Here is an 18021-nt window from a genome sequence, read left to right as displayed (position 1 = left end):
AAGTATTTTTTCACGGAGAGAGTGGTGGATGCTTGGAATGCTCTCCCACGGGAGATGGTGGAGAGGAAAACGGTAACGGAATTCAAACATGCATGGGATAAACATAAAGGAATCCTGTTCTGAGGGAATGGATCCCCAGAAGCTTAGCCGAGATTGGACGGCAGAGCCGGTGGTGGGAGGGGGGCTGGTTGGGAGGCGGGGATAGTGCTGGGCAGACTTATACGATCTGTGCTGGACCCGGTGGTTGGGAGGCAGGGATAGTGCTGGGCAGACTTATACGGTCTGTGCCCTGAAAATGACAGATACAAATCAAGGTAAGGTATACACAAAAAGTAACACATATGAGTTTATCTTGTTGGGCAGACTGGATGGACCGTGCAGGTCTTTTTCTGCCGTCATCTACTATGTTACTATCCAGCTCATTTTCAAAAGTGATCGCCAGACATTTTCCGACATAAATCGGGAGATGGCCGGCGATCTCGGAAAAGCGGCCAAATCGGTATAATCGAAAGGCGCTTTTTTGGCAACATCGCCGCTTTCCCGTCACATCGCTGGCCAAAGTTCAAAGGGGAGTGTCGGATGCGAAGGCGGGACATGGGCGGGCATGGGCGTGGCTACCAGATAATGGAAAAAAAAACGTCGATAAGCAGTATATCGCCGGGTTTACTTGGTCCTTTATTTTCACGACCAAGCCTCAAAAAGGTACCCCAAATGACCAGATGACCACTGGATGGAATGGGGATGACCTCCCCATACTCCCCCAGTGGTCACCAACCCCCTCACATACTAAAAAAATAAAACTAAAAACCTTTTTTGCCAGCCTGTATGCCAGCCTCAAATGCCGTACCCACCTCCATGACAGGAGAATGTGTTGTATTCTCCGACAGCCTTTCCCTGATTGCGATGTGGCTCTCGGGTGAGTGTGACACCTTTTCTGTTAGGTGCCCTGCAGAGTCACATCAGCAATGCATTGTGGTGGGTGTAGGGTACTGGGCTCTACTCCCATGGTGCTTTCCCCCCCTGCTAACTGGGTCAGAGTGTGCCCTTTTTTGTTTTCGGTAGTCCATGAGGTAGTAACCATTTTTGTAAGCCAGTTTTAGATCCCTTTCATGTGTTAGCCACGTTAGAAAACGTTATTACCTTGAATGTGGCTGAAAGAGGGCATTGTACAGCATTCTGCTAGCTCTGACCTACTGCTAATCTCAGTACCAGGGAGACTCTTTGCCAGTGGCGCACAACCTCTGATCTGCAGTTAACTGTGAGTTGTTGAGAATTGAGGGGTCCCGAGCCCCCCCAAGAAGGCTAGAGTGACTTTAATCTGACTCCATCTCTAAATAGCACTAGTACTGGGGTAATCAGGGAGTTGTGAAGTTCTAAGAGGAATTGCCACTGAGAGAGACGTTAGGTCTAAGGGACCCGCATTAGTCCGCCTCTCAGCACTGGCAAGGAATAGATACCAGCCTTATGACAAACTGGATTTAGGTTACAAGTTATACAATGCCGCGAAAGATAGCCTGATATAGCAAAAGCATTTATACTTACAGCCTTTCATCATTAAGTGAAGCCCACAAATCATAATTTGGAATGAGGAGTTTATTTGCCAAGGTATAAGTCAAATCAGTGATTGACAACAGGCATGTATAATCACTTAATTATAGGAATATAATAAGCTGCAAACAGGTGTTAATTATTTGCTAATGTTTTATAATTTCTTTTACCAATTAGAGGTTTTACAAGGGAAAGCAATTAGGTAATTTGTCAATTCTGCTGGACACATTGGTTTCCCTTGGAGAGAGAGTGCCAACCCTTTTCTCTCTAACTCAAACCAGGAAATACCCGGATTTTTATAGGTGCCCTCAGGATATGGGTAATATGACAGTAGATATACCTGATTGGATCTATGCTAATGTCATGGTTGTCACTGATTGGCTCATGCTAATGAGTAGCTTCTATCTTGCTACGCCTTTCCTTTCTCACACCAGCTGACCACAATCCTGCTCACAGGAAAGTCTCCCTCCTCTCTTAGACAGCTAGTTCCCTATTTTCTATGCACCTGGCATGACTCACTCATTGCTCAACTTGTTTTTCTAACTTACATTAGAGAAAATTCCACTTTGTAACAGATACGGGCTTCCATTTTGTGTTGAAATCCTCCATTTTGTTTCCATATTTATTTACCTAACTTTTAGGCCTCAATCCGGGCTACAAACTAGGCCATACTTTTCCAGTAAGCTCCCAGTTATGTCAGCCATCAGATTTCTGACTCAGTCAAGGTCTGTAATGGCCTGAGCTCTATGACTGGGCCCTCCACCATTCCAGTGGGGGGGGGGGGGGGGGGTGTCTCTGGCTGTACCATAATTATACAGAGTAAACGTGCTTATTCAAATAAAGGACTTTTTCAAAGAGATTAGTCTTCAGGTGTCAACTGGTGTGCCAAGGTTATACAGCAGCAACAAGTCCTAGAGGCCTGCGTGTATGCAGGTCCCTGGAGCACTTTTAGTGGGTACCGTAGTGCACTTAAGGCAGGCGGACCCAGGCCCATCCCCCACTACCTGTAACACTTGTGCTGGTAATGGAAGCCCTCCAAAACCCACTGTACCCACATGTAGTTGCCCCATTCACCCCTAAGAGCTTTGGTAGTGTTGTACATTTGTGGGTAGTGTGTTTTGGGGGGGAGGCTCAGCACCCAAAGTAAGGGAGCTATGCATGTGGGAGGTTTTTCTGAAGTCCACCACACTGACTCCTAGGGTGCCCAGCTGGTGTCCTGGCATGTCAGGGGGACCAGTGCGCTACAAATGCTGGCTCCTCCCACGGGTTGGAGATGGCCGGCATTTTTTTCCATTATCGCTGAAAAACAAACCCGGCCATCTCAAACCCGGCGAACTCCAAGGCATTTGGCCGGGCTAAACCGTATTGTCGAAAAAAAAGATGGCCGGCCATCTTTTTCGATAATACAGTTCCGGCCAGCTGTAGTGCCGCCGCCAACATAGATCACCGGCGATCTATTTGGCCGGCGACGTTCGATTATGCCCTTCAATGTTACTATGTAAGACCAAGGAAAGACCCCTTGTCACCTTTTTCTAGAAGGAAAAATCATTTTGTTGTGACCAGATCTCTAAAGGACATTTCTTCTGTAAAGGGGCCGTTACTTATGGGGGAAGTTCTATAACTGTGTACCTCAAGGTGGGTGCACCAACACCAACCAGTGACCGCCAATTCTGTAACAACATCTGTGTGCCAAGATCCCATTATAGATTATTAGCTTGATATATCTAATGTTAGGTGTCAACAGTTGCACCAGGTCAGTGGCAGGTATAAATATTCATGCATAAGTGTTCCATGATATGAATATACCTTATAGTATTCTATAAGTAATGATGTAGACATGCCCATGACTGTCCCATGCTCTGCCCACCAGTGGCGTAGCCAGACTGCCAATTTTGGATGGGCCTGAACCCAAAGTGGGTGGGCACAAAATTTTCTCTCTACCCCCCTCCCCCAGCAAAATTTAGTCACGCTAATCAGATGCATTTGTCACACAGGGTAAAGTGCTGCTTTTCAGTGCATCAGATTTCAGAAAATTTATTTAATAGACTAACACCCTTTTCAGTGAGCTTTCAGAGGCCAAAGCCTCCTGCCTCAGGTCAGTATAATGCTGTTATGGTATCCTCGCCTGACCTAAGGAAGGACGTATTGGTCTCTGAAACTTCATTAACACAGGTACCATATTACTTTATCCTAAATTAAAAATAAAATTATTTTCTTTACCTTTCTTGTATGGCCATTTACTTTTTCTCATTGTGTCGCTCCCAGTCTCTAGATTCTGCTTCCCTTCATATTCGCTTAACTCTTCTGCCATTTCCTGGCCATTTGTCATTTTTCTCTCCTTTTTCTTTGCTTTCTTCAATATTTTTCTGCCTCTCTCTCTCTCTGTCCTGATTTAATTCATTCTTACTATCCATTCTTTAATTTCCTTCATCTACTTATGGCTTTTCATCTTTTTCTCACCCTTGTTCTCCCCATGCCCCTTCCTCTTATTCTCCAGTCTTTCAGTCTCTCCCCTTTCTCTCTGCATCCTTTCATCCATCTCCCCTCTTTCTCTCCCCATCCTTCCATCCAGAGTCTCTCTCCCCATCCATCCATTTTCCCTCTTTCTCTCCCCATCCTTCCATCTGTTTTCCCTCTTTCTCTGCCATCCTTCCATCTGTTTTCCCTCTTTCTCCCCATCCTTCCATGTTTTCCCTCATTCTCTGCCATCCTTCCATCTGTTTTCCCTCTTTTCTCCCCATCCTTCCATCTGTTTCCCTCTTTCTCCCCATCCTTCCATGATTTCCCTCTTTCTCTGCCACCCTTCCATCTGTTTTCCCTCTTTCTCCCCATCCTTCCATGTTTTCCCTCTTTTCTCTTTTCCTCAAGGCCCGCCCTGCATGCCAGCGCCAGCCCCAGCTCCCATTGCCGGCCACTGCTGCTTTTCCTGTTGAGCAGCAGGGCCGGCGCTACAAAAAGAAGAAGCGCTAACGCTAAGGACGAAAAATGTTTAAAAAAAAAAATGCGGCACCAGCAGGCACTGTCTAGGCAGCCTTGAGGCATTGGCTGCTGGCTCGCAGGCTCCTCCCGTCTCTTACGTTACTGCCCCTGCGTCGCTCCAGGGGCAGTGACGTAGGAGACGGGAGGAGCTTGCGAGCCAGCAGCCAATGCCTCAAGGCTGCCTAGATAGTGCCTGCCGGTGCCGCGCTTTTTTTTTTTTAACATTTTTTATCCTTAGCGTTAGCGCTTCTTCTTTTTGTAGCGCCAGCCCTGCTGCTCAACAGGAAAAGCAGCAGTGGCCGGCAATGGGAGCTGGGGCTGGCGCTGGCGCTGGGCGGGCCTGGGCTGAAATTGGGTGGGCCTGGGCCTAGCCAGGCCCACCCCTAGCTACGCCCCTGCTGCCCACACACGTATCCCTTTGTAGTTGTATGCTATTGCACTTGCTTGCTATTTTTACAGAATAGCACATAATGCACATACGTACCTAAGTGCCAATTATCTTGCTACTTAAGTGTATATGGCACCTCCCAGAGTTTGGAAGGAGATCAGAGACAAAAAACAGCTGACTGTTGAGAATTTCCTAGAGGCCTTAGACTATCCTCATGTGGATGAAAAAACAACTACAGTGTCAGAACAGGTTGACATTTAGAATACACACTTGTCAAGACCTTAGAGAAAATGACACCACTATAAAAGGTCTTATGCTCCACTCACAAATGGCTTTCTCCAAAACTTTGGATCCTTAAACATGAAGAACGGAAACTGGAAAGGAGATGGCGTAAGTCTCACCTGGATGAAGACAGGCTAAACTGTAGGAAGCACATAACATAAGAGTTGCCATACTGGGTCAGACCAATGGTCCATCTAGCCCTGGGTTTCTGCCAGACAAGGCCTATAAATTGGCACCTTATGTTAGATATCACAAAAGAGCATCTAAACTGTATAAACTCATGCAAATGTCAAAGCCTAGCGTATGTTCTGATCTTACCTCTGCTTGGGAAAATGAACTGCATGTCTCGCTGTCCAGTAAGGAGTGGGATCTTTTTTGGACAAAAACTATGTGTTCCTTCCTTTCAGCTGCCCTTCTACAGTCTACCTATTATATTGTTCATAAATCCTACTGGACGCCTGTAAAACTTGCCAAAGTACACCCAAGTGTTTCAAATCTATGTTGGTCATGTCAGTCTGTGGTGGGTTCCCTAGAACATTTGCTTTTCTCTTGTTGTAATCTTCAGTCGTACTGGAGGTCAGTTTGTGGCACCACCCAGAAAATATTTACAATCCAAGATGCTCTATCTTTTAAAATACTAATCCTCAAGGCTTCGACTCCTGACTTGTCACTTCCTCCTAAATATGCCAAACTGTTTAACTTAATGATTTCTCTTGTCATTGGAAGAATAATCAGCTTGTTTCATATCAAGAATGGTGGAATCTGCTGTGTTCTTATAGGCAATATGAGGAACTGGCTGCCATAAGATTTGGTTGCATCTCCTCTTTCCATAGAGCACGGTCGCTGCTAGACAACTATGTGACTTGTGAAGGGAATTAGCTCTCTAAAGTATGTTGCGCATACTGTCCTGTTTTATTTTTATCAGCTCACTGACCTGTATGTTTTTTTTTTTGTTTGTTTGTTTTTTTCTTTTTTTCTTCATTGTTCCATATTATATGCTGTTATATGTTTTTATAAATATTATGTTGCTTTAAAATCAATAAATAAATAAAGTTTAAAAAATAAATAAAAGAGCATGCTTAGCAGCAATTCCATAACAGTTTAAAGGTGCAAAGCTGCTTTACATAAGAACATAAGATTAGCCATACTGGGCCAGACCAATGGTCCATCCAGCCCAGTACCCTGTTTTCTAAACATTGGCCAAGCCAGGTCACAAGTACCTGGCAGAAACTCAAATTGTGGCAACACTCCATACTACAAATCTCAGGGCAAGCAGTTGTTTCCCTTGACTACCTCAATAGCACACTATGGAGTTTGGAATTTGTCCAAACCTTTTTTAAACCTAGATACGCTAACCACTGTTACCACATACTCCAGCAAAGAGTTCCAGAGCTTAACTATTCGTTGAGTGAAAAAATATTTTCTCCTATTTGTTTTAAAAGTATTTCCATGTAACTTCCTCGAGTGTCCCCTAGTCTTTGTACTTTTGGAACAAGTAAAAAATTGATTTACTTCTACTCGTTGTATACCACTCAGGATTTTGTAGACCTCAATCATATCTCCCCTCATCTGTCTCTTTTCCAAGCTGAAGAGCCCTAACCTCTTTAGCCTTTCCTCATATGAGAGGAGTTCCACCCCCTTTATCATTTTAGTCAGTCTACTTTGAACCTTTTCTAATTCCGCTGTATCTTTTTTGAGATATGGCGACCAGAACTGAATGCAATACTCAAGGTGCGGACGCACCGAGGAGCGATACAAATGCATTATAATATTTTCGGTCTTATTCACCATCCCTTTCCTAATAATTCCTAGCATCCTGTTTGCTTTTTTGGGTGCCGCCACTCACCGAGCACAAAACTTTAGCATATTATCTACAATGACACCCAGATCTTTTTCTTGAGCGACATATGTCAAAGTTTTGCCAAGCCTTAACAGCAACCAAAAAAAAGTATTTCTCTCAATGCATTGCACAGGCTGCCAATCTGACCAAGTATCTGTTTAGTATAGTAAACAGCCTACTGCATCCCCCACAACAGAACCAGCTTGCCCAGTAAAAACTGAACTGCAATGATTTTGCTGCATACTATCAGGCTCATTTTCAAAAGAGAAGTACACCCATCCTTCGACACAAATCGGAAGATGGGTGTCCTCCTCACAGGGTCGTCCAAATCGGTATAATCGAAAGCCGATTTTGGACGTCCCAACTGCTTTCTGTCGCAGGGATGGCCAAAGTTCAAGGGGGCGTATCGGAAGCATAGTGAAGGTGGGATTTGGGCGTGCCTAACACATGGACGTCCTCAACCCATAATGGAAAAAAAAGGGCGTCCCTGACAAGCACTTGGCTGACTTTACCTGGTCCTGTTTTTCTTACAACCAAGGCACAAAAAGGTGGCCTAAATGACCAGATGACCACTGGAAAGAATCGTAGATGACCTCCCCTTACTCCCCCAGAGGTCACTAACCCCCTCCCACCCTCAAAAACATCTTTAAAAATAATTTTTGCCAGCCTCAGATGTCATAATCAGGTCCATCACAACAGTTTGCAGGTCCCTGGAGCAGTTTTAGTGGGTGCAGTACACTTCAGGCAGGCGGAGCCAGGCCCACCCCCCCTACCTATTACATTTGTGGAGGAAACAGCGAGCCCTCCAAAACCCACCAGAAACCCACTGTACCCACATCTAGATGCCTCCTTCACCCGTAAGGGCTATGCTAATGGTGTACAGTTGTGGGTAGTGGGTTTTAGAGGGTTTTGGGGGGCTCAGCTGACAAGGCAAGGGAGCTATGTTCCTGGGAGCATTTTATGAAGTCCACTGCAGTGCCCCCTAGGGTGCCCAGTTGGTGTCCTGGTATGTCAGGGGGACCAGTGCACTACAAATGCTGGCTCCTTCCATGACCAAAGGGCTTGCATTTGGTCGTTTCTGAGATGGGCGTCCTTGGTTTCCATTATCGCTGAAAATCAGAAACGACCAAGTCTAGGGACGACCATCTCTAAGGATGACCTACAATTTAAGATTTGGGCGTCCTCAACCGTATTATTGAAATGAAAGAGGGACGTCCATCTTGTTTTGATAATACGGGTTTCCCCGCCCCTTCATCGGGACATTTTGCGAGGACATCCTCAACAAAACTTGGGTGTCCCTTTCGATTATGCCCCTCCACGTTAACAAAATTAAAAGTTTCTGCCAGGATTTATAGGCAATCCCACCCAATCTCCAATCAGTGCACAAACTTGCTCCCTCCTGACAGAGACATATGGTACACTTTTAGCCCAATAACAGAGGAAAGCCTTGACAAAATCCTAAGAGACCTTTAACCAACTACCTGCTCCCTCGACCCCTGCTCATCAAAGATAGTTCAGCTGGCAAGTATGGGCCTCATAGAAGGCACCACAAAAATTGTGAACTCCTCTTTCTAATGGGCAACTACCAACAGCAGTGGTTCACTCTTTGCTAAAGAAAAACAACCCTATGACAAATTTGAAAGTTACCAGCCAGTAGCCAACATCCCATTTCTAGGGAAACTTATAGAACAAACAGTCTGTGTTCAACTCAGTGACTGGCTAAAAGAGAGAAACTGGCTAGGTCCATGTCTATCTGGATTCAGACCCACTTATGGAACAGAAACGGTCCTTGTATCCCTACTAGATGATCTTCACAGAAACTGAGACAGGGGATTTGGCTCTGTGTTAGTACTGCTAGACTTCTCAGTAGCTATTGACACTGAGGATCATGATATCATGCTAGCATGACCGGCAGAAACAGGTATCAATGGAACAGTACTTACTTGGTTCAGATCCTATCTATCAGAAAGGCAACAACCCATAATGTTTGGCAGCACCTCATTGCTACCATGGGCACTGACCTGTGTGGTACCACAAGGATCGATACTGTTATCTATTCAGTTTAATATCTACCTCAGTCACTAGCCAAGCTGATTCAGTCAATGGACACTCGGTTCTAAATCTACGTGGATGATGTGCAGCTACTCATAATCCATTGAACCTGACCTACCTACAGCCCTGAATAAACTGATTACCTGTCTAACATCAATTCAAGAATGGCCTAAACACAACAAACTTTGCCTGAACCCAAGAAACCAAGCTTCTCTGGGTCCCATACAGAAGTGGACACATATCTGACATCAAAATCTCTTTTGGGAAGTATGAACTCCCCCTCAAATCACAAGTAGGAACCTTGGAATACAGTTAGATTCAACACTCTGATTTCCCAAACCCAAGCAACCTTCAAGAGCTGCTTCTACTATTGTGCATGCCATGATAACATCAAGACTGGATTACTGTAATGCACTCCACACTGGTCTGACCACAAAGGGTCTGCACCAGCTACAGTTGATTTAGAATGCTGCAGCAAGACTAATAGAAGGTTGCAAGCGACATGACCATTTCACATCATTTTTGCAAAAACTTCACTGGCTATCAGTACAATACAGGGTTAAATTTAAAACTCTATGTCTGATCTTCAAGGCCCATAAAGGAAATGGCCCTGAGTACTTGAAGAACAGAATGACCCTCTACACACCTCCAATGACACTAAGGTCCTCCTAAGGGGTAACCCTAATCACACTCTCTCCAAAAGACATTACATGATGTGATACCCACAAGTGAGCCTTCTTTGGAGTAGCCCCCACACTCTGGAATGCACTCCCTAAAAGGCTCCACTTAACCCAAGACTATCTGTACTTCAGGAAGCAGGTGAAAGCTTGGCTCTTCAACCAGACCGTTAATGGAAGAAGTAACTAACTTGTTGGTCTCACTCACACACACAAGGAGTGATACAGGCTGCACATACTGCAGCAGGACATGTTTATCCACTTCTACCCTAGCTGAGATAACATTTTATCATCTCTCTGACCTCATGTGCAACTTTCTTTAAATTAGTCACCTTAATTTCTAACTTCTCTTACTCTCTCACCTATCTATATGCAACTTCTTTGCTTATACCGTACGCTGCCTATTAAAATAAATGCACTGTGTTGACATTGTAAGTAGTGTACTATCAGGCTTATTTTCGAAAGAGAAGGGCGCCCATCTTTCGACACAAATCGGGAAATGGGTGTCCTTCTCCCAGGGTCACCCAAATCGGCTTAATCAAAAGCCGATTTTGGGCATCCTCAACTGCTTTCCGTGTTGGAAGCATAGCGAAGGCAGGACTGGGGCATGCTTAACACATGGGCGTCCTCAGCCAATAATGGAAAAAAGAAGGGCTTTCCTGATGAACACTTGGCTGACTTTACTTGGTCCTTTTATTTTTTACGACCAAGCCACAAAAATGTGCCCTAAATGACCAGATGACCACTGAAGGGAATCGGGGATGACCTCCCCTTACTCCCCCAGTGGTCACTAACCCCCTCCCATCCTAAAAAAAAAATGTAAATATTTTTTCCAGCCTCTATGCCAGTCTCAAATATCATACCCAGCTCCATGACAGCAGTATGCAGGTTCCTGGAGCAGTTTTAGTGGGTACTGCAGTGCACTTCAGGCAGGCAGACCGAGGCCCATCCCCCCCTACCTGTTATACTTGTGGTGATAAATGTGAGCCCTCCAAAACCCACCCGAAACCCACTGTACCCACATCTAGGAGCCCCCTTTCATCCCTAAGGGCTATGTTAGTGGTGTACAGTTGTGGGGAGTGGGTTTTGGGGGGCTCAACACACAAGGTTAGGGAGCTATGCACCTGGGAGCTTCTTCTGAAGTCCACTGCAGTGCTCTCTAGCTTGGTGCCCTGGCATGTCAGGGGGACCAGTGCACTACGAATGCTGGCTCCTCCCACGACCAAATGGCTTAGATTTGGTCATTTCTGAGATGGGTGTCTTCGGTTTTCATTATCGCAGAAAATCGAGGACGACCATCTCTAAGGTCGACCTAAATGTTGAGATTTAGGCGTCCTCGACCGTATTATCGAAACAAAAGATGGCTGCCCATCTTGTTTTGATAACATGGGTTTCCCTGCCCCTTTGCGGGGACGTCCTGCGAGGACATCCTCAGGAAAACTTGGGCGCCCCGTTCGATTATGCCCTCCACGTCATACTTTGTATTGCTGTTTGAATATTTTTACTGCTGTAATTGTCTATTGCTTATGTTTGATTTATTCTTACTGTACACTGCCTTGAGTGAATTCTTTCAAAAAGGCATAAGTAATGCCATACTGGGAAAAGACCAAGGGTCCATCGAGCCCAGCACCTTGTCCATGACAGCGGCCAATCCAGGCCAAGGGCACCTGGCAAGCTTCCCAAACGTACAAACATTCTATACATGTTATTCCTGGGATTTTGGATTTTTCCAAGTCCGTTTAGTAGCGGTTTATGGACTTGTCCTTTAGGAAACCGTCCAACCCCTTTTTAAACTCTGATAAGCTAACCACCTTCACCACATTTTCCGGCAATGAATTCCAGAGTTTAATTACACGTTGGGTGAAGAAAAATTTTCTCCGATTTGTTTTAAATTTACTACACTCTAGTTTCATCGCATGCCCCCTAGTCCTAGTATTTTTGGAAAGCGTGAACAGACGCTTCACATCCACCTGTTCCACTCCACTCATTATTTTATATACCTCTATCATGTCTCCCCTCAGCCGTCTCTTCTCCAAGCTGAATAGCCCTAGCCTCCTTAATCTTTCTTCATAGGGAAGTCGTCCCATCCCCGCTATCATTTTAGTCGCCCTTCGCTGCACCTTTTCCAATTCTACTATATCTTTCTTGAGATGCGGCGACCAGAATTGAACACAATACTCAAGGTGCGGTCGCACCATGGAGCGATACAATAGCATTATAACATCCTCACACCTGTTTTCCATACCTTTCCTAATAATACCCAACATTCTATTCGCTTTCCGAGCCGCAGCAGCACACTGAGCAGAAGGTTTTAGTGTATTATCGACGACGACACCCAGATCCCTTTCTTGGTCCGTAACTCCTAACGTGGAACCTTGCATGACGTAGCTATAATTCGGGTTCTTTTTTCCCACATGCATCACCTTGCACTTGCTCACATTAAACGTCATCTGCCTTTTAGCCGCCCAGTCTCCCAGTCTCGTAAGGTCCTCTTGTAATTTTTCACAATCCTGTCGCGAGTTAACGACTTTGAATAACTTTGTGTCATCAGCAAATTTAATTACCTCGCTAGTTACTCCCATCTCTAAATCATTTATAAATGTATTAAAAAGCAGCGGTCCTAGCACAGACCCCTGAGGAACCCCACTAACTACCCTTCTCCATTGTCAATACTGCCCATTTAACCCCACTCTCTGTTTCCTATCCTTCAACCAGTTTTTAATCCACAATAGGACATTTCCTCCTATCCCATGACCCTCCAATTTCATCTGTAGCCTTTCATGAGGTACCTTGTCAAACGCCTTTTGAAAATCCAGATACACAATGTCAACCGGCTCCCCTTTGTTCACGTTTGTTTACTCCTTCAAAGAATTGAAGTAAATTGGTCAGGCAAGATTTCCCCACACAAAAGCCGTGCTGACTCGGTCTCAGTAATCCATGTCCTCGGATGTGCTCTGTAATTTTGTTTTTAATAATAGCCTCTACCATTTTCCCCGGCACCGACGTCAGACTCACCGGTCTATAATTTCCCGGATCTCCCCTGAAGCCTTTTTTAAAAATGGGCGTTACATTGGCCACCCTCCAATCTTCTGGTACCACGCTCGATTTTAAGGATAAGTTGCATATCATTAGCAGTAGCTCCGCAAGCTCATTTTTCATTTTTGAGTGAATTCTTTCAAAAAGGCGGTAAATAAACTCTAATAAATAAAGCTTAATAAATAAATGTAACTATACGCATGCCTTTAAAAAAGGGACAGAAAGAAGCACACCTTGGTTTGAATGTAATTGGTCCCTCATATGATCTAGAAAATTACAAGAAATGCAAACTATGAACACATCCATGGTTTGTTCATATGTCTTGTGATCTGGGGAGAATCCCTCTCATCTCCACTAGGAGAAACAATTTATTTTTCTTCTGAGCAAGGATAGCCGTTTCCTTGAATATCTCCACAGGCCTCTTTTCTTACTCCTTCCTTTATTGTGGGTAAATTTATAATAGACCACCTAATTTAAGCACTCAGGGTCATTTATAAAAGATAGTTGCTCTCCATAAAATGCTGTCTAAAGATAGAAATACCTTAGAAAACTACCCCCTATTGTGTGCATGTCTGGAGGAAATCTCTAAGGAAAAGATAGTAGATCTGTGAATTACAATGTTTAGTTAACTATAGAGCCCCCAAATTTTAACCATCTCCAAGTTTGACAGCTTTGTTTCCTTATTTATCTAGTATTTTCTAACTGAAGAATTTACGTGTGTAACCCAGTATGTTTGTATTAATTTAATTTAAAAATTAATGATAAAAGATTGGTCTCATACCTCAAAATATAGCACTATCAAAATGATTCATTTAGATATGGAAAAAGAAAGGAAGAAAATTTGCTTTTGTTATTGTGTAATCTCCTGTAGAGCAGTTCTGTTAGATGCTGCAGTTTTGGGGATGACTTTCCATCCAGCACTTTAAGCAGATGAGAGGATTCCCTAGATGCCAGTCATATAGTACCATGTGGGGTAGGAGGTTATGTGGCTCATTTTCAAAAGAGAAAAATGTCTAAGAAAATGGCATAAAGTGTCATTTGGATGTTTCTCTTTCTAAAACATTTAAATTACTATTTTCGTAACTCATTTTTAGACGTTTTTCTATGCAGTCTGTTGTCAGTGCATCCAAATCACAAGGGGGTGTTTTGTGGCTGTTTTAAGGGTGGCATGTGGGCATTCCTAACACTTCGATGTCTTTCTGTCATAATGGAACAAAATAAAAACATCTAGCCTAGTGGTCAGTAAAGTGCACTGCGGAGAAGGGGACCCAGGCCCAAAATCTATTCTAACTGTTACACTTGTGGTGGAAAGTGTGAGCCCCCCCAAACCTACCAAAAATCTTCTGCACCCACATGTAGGTGACACCTGCAGTGTAGTAGTGTATAGTTGGGTATTGTAAGTTTTTGGTGGGTTTTGGAGGGCTCCCCATACAATATAAGGGGGTAATGGTGAGATGTGTACCTGGGATCTTTTATGTGAAGTCCACTGCAATGCCCTCTAGGGTGCCCCACTGCTCTGCTGGGATGTCTGTATGGCCAGTCTACTAAAACTCCTGGCTCCTCCTATATCCGAATGGCTTGATTTTCTGCGTTATTCACTTGGTCTTTTTTTTTTTAATGGTCACAAAAGAAAAATGCACTGTGCTCAAAATGTCTAAGGAAATGGCCATTATCGAAACAAAACGATAGACTTTTTTTGAAAATGGCCATGTTCACCACTTGATTTTTGGATATTTTTCAGCAAAACATCCAAAATCAGACTTACCCCCCTGTTTACTAAGCCGCACTAGCAACTGGTGGTGCACTAATGCCAGCACAGCCCATTTACTTTGAATGGGCTGTGTTGGCTTAGCCGTTAGCATGGCTTAGTGAACAGGGGGGTTAGACTTTTTATCGAAAATACCCCTCCATGTGAAGCAACGAGAGAAAAAAAATCAGAGTTTAAAAAGACAAATGATAAAAGATTATATTACATTAAAAGTAAAAATCTATAAGGCAAAATATGTTTTACATTTATAGGCCGATGATCAGAAGCAATTCCAGGTGCAACAGGCTGTTAGCGCCATACTAGCGCATGCGTTTGCTACCGCCCCATGATCAGATCCCCCGAGTGTGTGAAAAAACGCCCTAGTGGGCTCTGAATGCAATTAGCATGCAAATGCATGCAAAACAGGGCTGTTAGCACAAGTAGCATGCAAATGCATGCTAAACCTATTCATCCCCAGTGATCAGCGACCAGCGCGCCAAAGATTGGCTCGCTGGCCGCAGCAAACCCTACACCAGCTCGGAGCTGTCATTAGGGTTTGCAGACCATTGGGGAGGAATCGTGAGCCTTGTAGACCCCCATTCCCCCCAATGCAGCAGCCCCCCACAGAAACCCTGACCTGACCCGACCCCCTCCCCCAGCAACCCAGGGGGGACTGGAGTTATGGTGGGTCTCCAGCCCCCCAACCCCCCCAGCATCCCTCAGATATCCCTGGTGGCTCATGGGTCAATCCCCCCACCTGGTGGTCTAGCGGCCCTTCCCCACCCCCGTACTTTAAGTTGGAGGAGGGAGGTGCCCTTCCTCCTCTTCCATTGATGCCGCCTGGAAAATGACGGCGCCCAGCCCTGCCCAGGGGCTTTACATCATATAAGGGAGAAACCCAGGATGCACTGGGCAGGGCTGGGTGCCATCATTTTCCAGGCGGCGCCGATGGAAGAGGAGGGAGGCCACCTCTCTCCTCCAACTGAAGGTAGGGATGTGGGGAAGGGCCGCTAGACCACAAGATTGTGGGGATTGATCCATGGCCCACTGGGCCACCAGGGACATCTGAGGGATGCTGGGGGGGTTAGGGGGGCTGGAGACCCCCTGGATCTCCAGCCCCCCCAAACTTGTGTTGGGGGGGGGGGGGTGGAGGGACCAGCCCCCATTTTGCCTGACTCGGGGTGGGGGTAGTTGGGGTCTGGTGGTCCTATGGACCTCCAGCCCCTGTGTTTGACAGGTCTGGGCTTTTGACCGCCCAGACCTGTCAAACAAGTGCGGGAGGATTGTCAAGTGTGGGAGGATTGTGCCTGAGCATATGCTCAGGCACAATCCTCCAGCACTTAGTTCTACCCCATGGTCAGAGAGAACTGCGTGCTTGAATTTGCATGCAATTATCTCTGATCATAGGTGCGTTTCAGCCCTGTGCTGTTCCAGCGCTATTTATAGAGCTCTGTTTGGAACAACGTGTGGCATTTGATCATCTGCCCCTAATTCTTGAAAATAAAAACATTTCTTGGGAGAAAAATGTATCTATATTGAGGTAGCATGCAAATTCCCATGAATGACTCCTGTATGTGCAGTGAATTCAGGTGGCAGCTAAAAATGAGTACACAGATTGAGCTTGTTGTAAGCCAACTTCTGTCTTTTGTTTCTTGCCAAATCCATTATTTTATTCTTATTTATCAAGCAGCAAGAGGGAATATTAACATTGGAAAGGTAACTTTTGACTATAAACTTTTAAGCTAAAACATCTCTCCTCTTTTGTCCAGATGAGAGTCCATATGCCAAATCTGCAAACCAGATAAAACCATCAGAAGGAGCACAGACTACAAGAAGGCAGAGTACCTCAGGTAAAGTTGATAGTTAATTTATTTTATATACATTGTCAATTTTAAACCAAGCTGAAACTTATGAATAGTAATGCAACATCAAAACTTGAAGGAAAGATGTGATTATTAGTCTAGGCCCTCTGATCGTCTAATTTTGAAGTAGGCTGGAGAAGGGCATTCCAAAAGCAGAGTCAAGTCAGAAAGGAGCTGGCAGCTATGTGGATGTCAGAAATATTCAGTGTCACATAAGCAGCAGTTCTAACTTTGGTTGCTTAGCTATGCAGGGACCAGCACTGAATATTGGCTGGGATGTCAGTTGAGGCCAAAGCTCATTACCCCTTTCTTGCCCCCCCCCCCCCCCAAGCACTTCAAATCCCCCTTCTAGCTCTGCCAAGCAACTCTGATCTCCCTGCTGCTCCCCCTTAGACCTACTTACTGGCCCTGGTAGTCTAGAGGTATCTATGGTATCTGTGTTTCTATGTGCACATGTAAAGGGCAAGTGTTAAATTCTTCAGGTATACCTTTTGGATCTGGTATGAAACTTAAAAATTAACCAGAAGTGTTACAGTCTCTGTAACATATCAAGGATTCATTGATACAACAAGAAACATTTATGGCCCCAAAATAAATAAATAAATAAAAAGAGCAAAACCAGAAATCCAAGAAAGAAAAGTATAAATGAAAAACATAAATATGAAATGAAAACAAAAATAAAAAAGAAATACAAAATCCAGAAAGGTCTTCTTCTGTATCATGGAAGCAACAAATCATTGAGTTCTTTCACTGGTTACATAAGTACATATAAGTACACTAGTAAAAGAGGCCCGTTTCTGACACAAATGAAACGGGTGCTAGCAAGGTTTTTCTCGGAGCGTGTATGTTTGAAAGAGTGTGTGTGAGAGTGACTGTGTGTGTGAGAGAGAGAGTGAATGTGCGAGTGCGAGTGTGTGTGTGTGACAGAGAGAGAGCGAGAGAGCGAGTGTGTCTCCTCTGTCCCCTGCTCCCCCTCCAGCCACCCAGCGATTCTCCTCTGTCCCCTGCCCCCCTGTAGCCACCCAGCAATTCTGCTCTCTCCCCTGACCCCTCCAGCCACCCAGTGATTCTCCTTTTTCCCTTGCAACCCCTTCCACCTCCCACCGATGCTCTTCTCTCCCCTGCCCCCCTCCAGCCACCCAGTGAGTCTCCTCTCTCCCCTGCCCCCCCTCTAGTCACCCAGTGATTCTCCTCTCTCCCCTGCCCCCCTCCAGCCACCCAGCGATTCTCCTTTTTCCCTTGCCCCCTCCAGCCACCCACTGAAGCTCTTCTCTCCCCTGCCCCCCTCCTGCTACCCAGCGATTCTCGTCTCTCCCCTGCCTCCTCCAGCCACCCAGCATTTCAAGTCTCTCCGCTGCCCCCCTCCAGCCACCCAGCGTTTCTCGTCTCTCCCCTGCCCCCTCCAGCCACCCAGCGATTCTCCTATCTCCCCTGCCCCCCCTCCAGCCACCCAGCGATTCTCCTGTCTCCCCTGCCCCCTCCAGCCACCCTGCGATTCTCCTCTCTCCCCTGCCCCCCCCTCCAGGCACCCAGCGATTGTCCTCTCTCCCCTGCTCCCCCTCCAGCCACCCAGAGATTCTTCTCTCTCCCCTGCCCCCCCTCCAGCCACC

At 45.4% G+C, this 18021-nt stretch overlaps 1 protein-coding gene across 1 annotated transcript in view; it reads left to right on the top strand.

Annotated features, from left to right (window-relative positions):
- Positions 1–18021, top strand: part of GRIP1 (glutamate receptor interacting protein 1) — a 675191-nt gene that overhangs the window by 89482 nt on the left and 567688 nt on the right. The window contains 1 exon segment of the mRNA XM_030216417.1: positions 16319–16399. Within this exon segment, the coding sequence (XP_030072277.1) occupies positions 16319–16399 (81 nt within the window).

The sequence above is a fragment of the Microcaecilia unicolor genome, chromosome 10 (assembly GCF_901765095.1).
Source record: "Microcaecilia unicolor chromosome 10, aMicUni1.1, whole genome shotgun sequence".
NCBI classification, from domain to species: Eukaryota; Metazoa; Chordata; class Amphibia; order Gymnophiona; family Siphonopidae; genus Microcaecilia; species Microcaecilia unicolor.
This window is presented reverse-complemented; position numbering and strand designations above follow the sequence as displayed.